The sequence below is a fragment of the Stylophora pistillata genome, chromosome 2, assembly GCF_964205215.1.
Source record: "Stylophora pistillata chromosome 2, jaStyPist1.2, whole genome shotgun sequence".
Taxonomy (NCBI): Eukaryota; Metazoa; Cnidaria; class Anthozoa; order Scleractinia; family Pocilloporidae; genus Stylophora; species Stylophora pistillata.
The window spans coordinates 48790061-48796994 of NC_142520.1; the positions used below are offsets into that span (position 1 = coordinate 48790061).

At 38.5% G+C, this 6934-nt stretch overlaps 1 protein-coding gene across 1 annotated transcript; it reads right to left on the reverse strand.

The window, feature by feature from the left end:
- Positions 1 to 698: 698 nt before the first annotated feature.
- On the reverse strand, positions 699 to 6143 carry LOC111345254 (uncharacterized). Its single transcript, XM_088749627.1, is given in 5 exon segments — positions 699 to 1619; positions 3047 to 3328; positions 4972 to 5247; positions 5250 to 5567; positions 6107 to 6143. Coding segments are annotated over 5 exon segments (1551 nt in total). The 3' UTR covers positions 699 to 981.
- Between the last annotated feature and the right edge of the window lie 791 nt (positions 6144 to 6934).

A 6934-nucleotide genomic window follows, 5' to 3' on the forward strand; every position in this document is an offset into this window, starting at 1 on the left:
GTTAGCAGAATTAAGCAAGATGCCGTAATCGCAGACTGACACTATTCTTCAGCTGTCTCATTGGTAGTCCAGATTTTAGTTCCAGGCCTCCTACTGGTACGCTGAACCATTGAAGGTTCAATTGATCAATGGCCTAGAAAACTTGAACATAATAAGTAGACTATATCTAAATTCTTCAATTTGTTCAGTAGATACTATACCTTAAGGAAAATGTTTTTGTTCATCTGGTTATTCATTTTTTTTATGCCCGTTTAACAAAAGTGTTTGATAGAGCTTCAGAAATTTCTTAATGAAATAATCAATGAACTGATTAAAAATATCTTGCATATTTTATGTCTGATATCACTAAACAATCATCAATGAATACTTCACATTTCCTGGAGATCGATGAGTCGTAAGTCTGACATATATTAATTTTACTGAAGTTGATTTTCTCGAAAAGTTCTAATAGCAATTAATTTGCTGCTTATACAGATCATAGGATGTTTAGAACGTTGCGGCTGGGGTGATGGTCAGGTTATTTTAACTTTGCTACGAGAGGGGAAAGATGCGCTATTACTGACCATTTTAAAATGTCCATCTAACTTGGATTACAAAGTGACATTAAATGAATAATTTCATCCTCTACAAAGTTCTTCAGCTCTAAACTAAGTTTGAAAAATAAAGGACTGGGATGGAGCAGTAATTGTATGAGCATTATAACCAAAGTCATATTCAGTCTGGCTGGTTCCTAAGTCAACAAAAGAAAAAGAGCCAGTTTCTAAAGGCAATTAATTTGTTTCCATTGAAAATCTAAAGATGTCTACGGAACGTAGCCTTGCGGCTGGGTTGATGGTCAAGTTATTTTATCTTTGCTATGAGAGGAAAAGGTTTGCTATTACTGACCATTTTTAAATGCGCATTTAACTTAAATCACAAATCATCCTCTACAAAGTTCTTTAGTTCTACACTAAGTTTGAAAAAATAAAGGCCTGATTATTATTAACGGATCCATAAGTTCAACGAATAGGACTGTGATGGAACGTTTCCTGCGACAGCATTATATCCAAAGTCATATTCAGTCTCGCTGGTTCCGAGGTCAACAAAAGAAGCATCGTCAGCTTCTGTGATTCCAATCCCACGATCTGCACGTGCACAGCTACTTCCTCCTCCACCAATCACCATCACTGAGCCATCACCAGTACTCCAGTCACACCAGAAGCCGATCTTGTCAGCACTTTGGATGTTTCCACTACACTCAGCCTGTTGAAACCCGTCTGTTGACTTGTACTGTCCACCATATTGAACCGTACAACTTCCTAGACACTGATCACTGGCCCAAACTGTGCCATTTCTAAAATCGTCATAACTTGTGATTTTCGATCGGAATGTTTGTCCCCCCGAACAGTTACTTGTGGTTTGTAACAGAGGAGTGTGGCTGGGATCGTCACTACGCGGGATCGTTATTTCGCTACCGCTGACCAACCAAAAGGCTGTTGAGATCGTATCGTTGTTCATTGAAGAGTTGTTTGTCGCTCCTATAGCAGTTTTCTGATCATACCAACCATTTTCCATCGCCACGCATCCAATTCTTGCATTGCTGTTCGAGAATCGAGCGATGAGAGTCCAGCCATTTTTGTCTGCAATGAAAGAACATTTTATCACCATATTGCTTTTGATAACAAAGTCTGGAAAGTTTAATGTTATTTCTTCGTGTTTCTGGGATATAATGGGCATATCGTAAAGGATAATTATTTTTTTTCTTTTTCTGACATTGAACGAATTTGGAAACGGTCTTGCCTTTCTTCACTCTTTGTTGGCTATGGCAGTAAATATAACATTGTATGCTGGTGACCACAATGGAAACATATTAACCGTTAGCTGTAAATTAGCCGAATTTTTCTTACCGAAAGCCGTAGACAACAAAAGAAGTGGAGGAGCCAAAAAGTTTAAAAAATTGTTGCTTTGATTGAACTTGGAATGCACTTCAATGAATTTTGTGGATTGATGTTTGAGTTACACAATTTTTTTCCGCCATGATCATCAAGGATCAAAAAAAAAAAAAAAAAGAAAAAAAAAGAAAACTAAAATCGAACTCATCTCGGCTGTGATAACGTGTTATAAGAGCGTTAAAATATGTTTGACCATACAGGATATCATTATCCCAGTGTAGGTGTAGACTTTCGAAAGCAGGAAAACTGTTGGCCTAAGTCAGTGAATTTGAATATATTAAATAATGTATGTGTACTGCAGTTTCATGAAATGTATGCTACGGAAAGCGTTCCACGCAGTAATAAACCCTACTTATCTAGTAGGTGGAAATAAGGCCTAAAATAACTTCAGGCCCGTATGGGAATTGAAATATAACCTTTGCAATGCCGGTCCACTGCTCTTGGCCGACTGCGCACGGCTAGTGAACCAGACTGATGTTTAGCTGCTGCAAACCAATATTGGTCTGTCTTTTGAACTGTGCATTTTGTTACTTTATCTTCTCGATCCTCGTTAAATATATCTCTGAAAGCTTTATACCGGAGCCGAAAAGCTTTTAACATAAATTGTTTTGATCAGTTAGCGCGAGCCTATTTATAAAAGATGATATTATCAATTGAAGTAAGCAAAAATCGTAGAGAGGAAGTAGTGATAGCTTAGCTAACAAACTGACTCTAAATAGTGTGACTGACAGATTTAGAACAATGAAAAGGGTTTACCTCTATAATAACACGTTTTTCCATTCCCAGAAAATCCAATTTTACAGGAACACCCAACGGCGTATATGATAAAATTTCGAATTTCTGATTGGCTAAAAACGAGTGCATTTTACATGTAACACAAGTGCAAATTAAAAATAGCGCGCGCGCTATCGAACTTCGTCTGTTAGACTTTCCGTGATACTTTTCTCGTGTAAATTATTTATAGGTTAGAAATAAGCACTTGCAAAGTTTTTAAAGACTACAAATTGCACTTGCCGTACAGGTTCGTGGAATTTTGTTATGCAAATACCGTGACCGCGCAGGGAGGGAAGGACCGAAATTTGTACGTAATAACTTGCTCATTCATGTAGAGTTACCTGGTTTTCCCTTATATCCTAGCTTTAACGTTGTAACAGCTGAAACAGATCCAATTTTCTCCGTAGCAGTACAAATGTACAGCCCGGAATCTGTCTTGGAGAAGTCTCAGATTCTTAAAGTGCCATTATGAATAGAATATCGACCTTTTGGCAATGCCATGAGTATGCGTTTCCGTGTGATGACAGACGAAGGGTAACTGAAGGCTTCACAAGTAATTCCTGCCTCGGTGCCTCCCTCGAAGGACAGAAAAAGATCTGGTACTTTGGTCAATCGTAGTGGTACTGTTAGTATAAGAAGGAAAGGGAAAGAAAAACAAAATAACATTTTTAGAAGCCGGTGAAGGTGTTTCTCGTAGTGTTTACCTCAAATATAATTTTTTTAAACAGCAACTCTTTTCAGAACATACCTGTAATAATAGTAGTAACGATAATACTGATATTATAACATAGCGCGCGCGCGCTAGTTCAGTATAATTTCTATTGCGTCAACATTAACAAAATCTTTATGTACGCACGGCCGTGCTCAATAAAATGACGTGTGCAGTTTGAAAGTAGGTGCAAAATTTCCGTCGTTCGAGTTTCTTAAGTTAGAGTTTCGGAAAGCGATATCAGTAAATGGAAGACCAACCAAACTTTTCTTCGGCTTTCGACCTTCCCGCAAGTAGTCAAGTCAACAAGCACAACGAAAACGAAACACAACAGGCCCGTTTCCCGAAATTATCGGAACGGGAGCCGGAGAAAATTTTAGCCGAAAGACATTCAGCAAGAACTAAAAACACTACAAATTGGTCTATGGCGACTTTTAAAGGTAAAAGTCTCTGTTGATGAGGTTTTTTTTTGGTTACATTTGTTAACTCTACCAAAAACCATTTCATTACAAAATCAACAAAACAATCGGAGACGCCAACATTTTCGAGCAACTTTCAATTAAAAAAACATTACAAAAACGCCATTCAGCACCCAAATTGTTTTCGTATGTTATAAAAGAATTGTTTCATGTTTTTAGCTGCGTGAAGAAGCTAGAGTTACTCTCGGCTGCACCTCGAGCAATTCTTACGCTTCTCTCGTGCTCTCTAAACTCCCTCCGTGCATCCATAACTCGATAGACGCACGCTAAGCATGAAACAATTCTTAAATAATCATTATTATTTATGATAAAAAAGAAGAGCAAAACAATAGCTAGAATTTCTTAAGCATTTGTAATTTGGCCACTCGAGATGTCATCAACAAAAATATTAAAAAAATGAAGCCCTTAGTTCACGGAATACAGTCATGAGGGCTCGTTCCAACGATAATTAAAAGTGGATCAGCTAAGGTATTTGTCCTAAACTTTTGTAATACACACATAGTCAGTGGATATCATTATACCGTTGTGTACAGAGATCAATTGAGTTTTCCTTATTTTGGCCAGTGACACTCTAACTGCAGAATAAAGATTTGAAATGGAAACAAAGAATAACCTCAAATGGAGGAAAGATCTCACACACCCCCTGTCACGTTCTTCAGGGCCTAGTCTTAGGAAAGAAAGGTAGGATAAGGGGCAATAATGAACACCAAGCAGAACGTATGTTGGTAATTTGGTTGAACTTAGTTGATTTAACCAAATTACCTTGTTACCCCCACCGACGCAGCACCACAGTTTCTTTAGAAACTTTCAGCCTTTAGAACGTTTGTTGATTCAGCTCTATTAAATTCAAAGGAAGTTAACACACCCCTATAAGCAGGTTGGATCACAGCTATCTCGAGTTACATAATTGTTAACTATACAATGCAGGATATCGTCAAACCCCCTAAGAAACAAAATGAAGAGCATAGAGTCGAAACCTGTTTGAAGCGATACCGTATTAAGCGGCGGTCACCCTGTCGATTATCAACCCCCCCCCCCCCCCCCCGTGATGGATTGTACACCATAAGTGTTGCCTCACCTTCAACGAAAAGCTTTGCAGCCCAGCTGTCCTTTCCCAGAACATTAACTGCTGAGCACAAGTACTCCCTAGAGTCATTGAAATTCGACTTTAAAACTTCAAGGCGGCCATTTTGATTGATTTTGACGCGCCCAACCGTAGAGGAACCATTGACTCTACTCCAAGTCACCACAAGCTTTGGATGCCCTCTGGCCGAGCAGTAGAATCTGGCAGTCTGATTCTCAGTAACTGTTTTAGTCTCAGGTGATCTTAATTGATAGAAAAATCGGCTCGCTTACCTTTTTCGCCTTTTTCTCTCTCCAGGCCTTTGTCCCCCCTGATGCCTTGCTTGCCGTGACTTCCAGGTAAGCCCATATAACCTTGTTCACCTCTCTTTCCCTTTGGTCCTGGCGGTCCTTGCCTTCATTGGGGACCTCGGCTCCCTTTCTCACCGGGAGGACCTGGGACGCAGACTTTCTCAGATGGCTGAGAAAAAGATGCTGCTTGCATTTGCCTGATTTGTTTGATGATCTCGCTTCGTACGTCTTTTATTGTCAAAGATTTGTTATTGTCTGGTGTCAAACTGCGGCGAAATTTGCTGCTTGTTTTATCGGAAACTATTTAAAAAAAAAATAATTTTTTTAGCATGAATACTATTACACTTCATAAGAAAAAGAAAGAAGGTAAACTGCCACTAACCACTTTCAATCAATTTAACTATCAAGTGATAAATATTTGTTTAGACTGGGAGCAGGTTTTTCAATTTTTGCAATTTTTTTTTTTTTTTTTTTTTTTTTGCGGGGTTGATACAAGAATTACGGGGAAGAAGTCAACTCAGAGCTTGTGTTTTTGTGGTTTTGCTGGTTAACGTTAATCTCAAACTCGTTAATTTAAGTCGGAGGCTTTTAAAGGATGCAAAAATCTGTGGATGGCAGTTATTTATACTCTTCGCTGATGGGCAAAGAGGTTTTAAAAAGGAAGATAATTTTCAACCTGTTGATTGTTTACTGTCTTGATGCGGCAACTTCAGCTCAAAATGCTCAACATGTATTTGCTCACATGAGTTGGTATTTTTTCATTTGAAAAAAGGATTCAGAATTCAGGATTCAGAACCCCTCTAATCCGGACCCTTATTAAACCGGAATCCTCTCTTTACCAGACCTTTTTTTGGCCCCAAAATTTCTGTCATACATTTTCTCTATTTTTAACCTCAGTAAACCGGAACCCACAGACGCTTTTTTCAGGGGTGTGTTACGAAAACTAAGAGAAAAAAATTTCAGGCCTGTACGGTATCGCAGAGGTCAGTGGTTCGAATCCCGTACAGGCCTGAAATTTTTTTCAGGTCTGATTTTCACTATTGCTCAAATAGTGCTTTACTGCGAAGGATCGTGCACATATACGTTTCATAACCGCAGTTCATACATATGTTTCATGTTTGTTGTTGTTTGATTCATCATCTACGGGTTTATATCGAATTAATTTGATGGCCTGCTCCCAGTTGGTTTTTTAGCTCAATTGGTAGAGCGCTGCACTAGTATCGCAGAGGTCAGTGGTTCGAATCCCGTACAGGCCTGAAATTTTTTTTTGGGCTGATTTTCACTATTGCTCAAATAGTGCTTTACTGCGAAGGATCGTGCACATATACGTTTCATAACCGCAGTTCATACATATGTTTCATATGTTTGTCGTTGTTTAATACTACTACATTTTACTGTTGATAACTTTTCAACTTCCCTGCACTCTTACTAAATTTTCTTCTGTTTACGGTATGTAACATTCAAAATGAGTTATAGTCAAACCTACCAAATGAAATTCAGAGGGGTGTTTTTATCGTTAATCGCTTAAACCACACTGAGTATCTGTAGAAACGAATAAAAGCTGATAGTTTCTAAAGAAACTGTTTGGGGCTGCGTCGGTGGGGGTAACGAAATAATTTCAATATACCAACAAAGTTGAAATGGTAAATTGGCCACCTTTCGTGTTT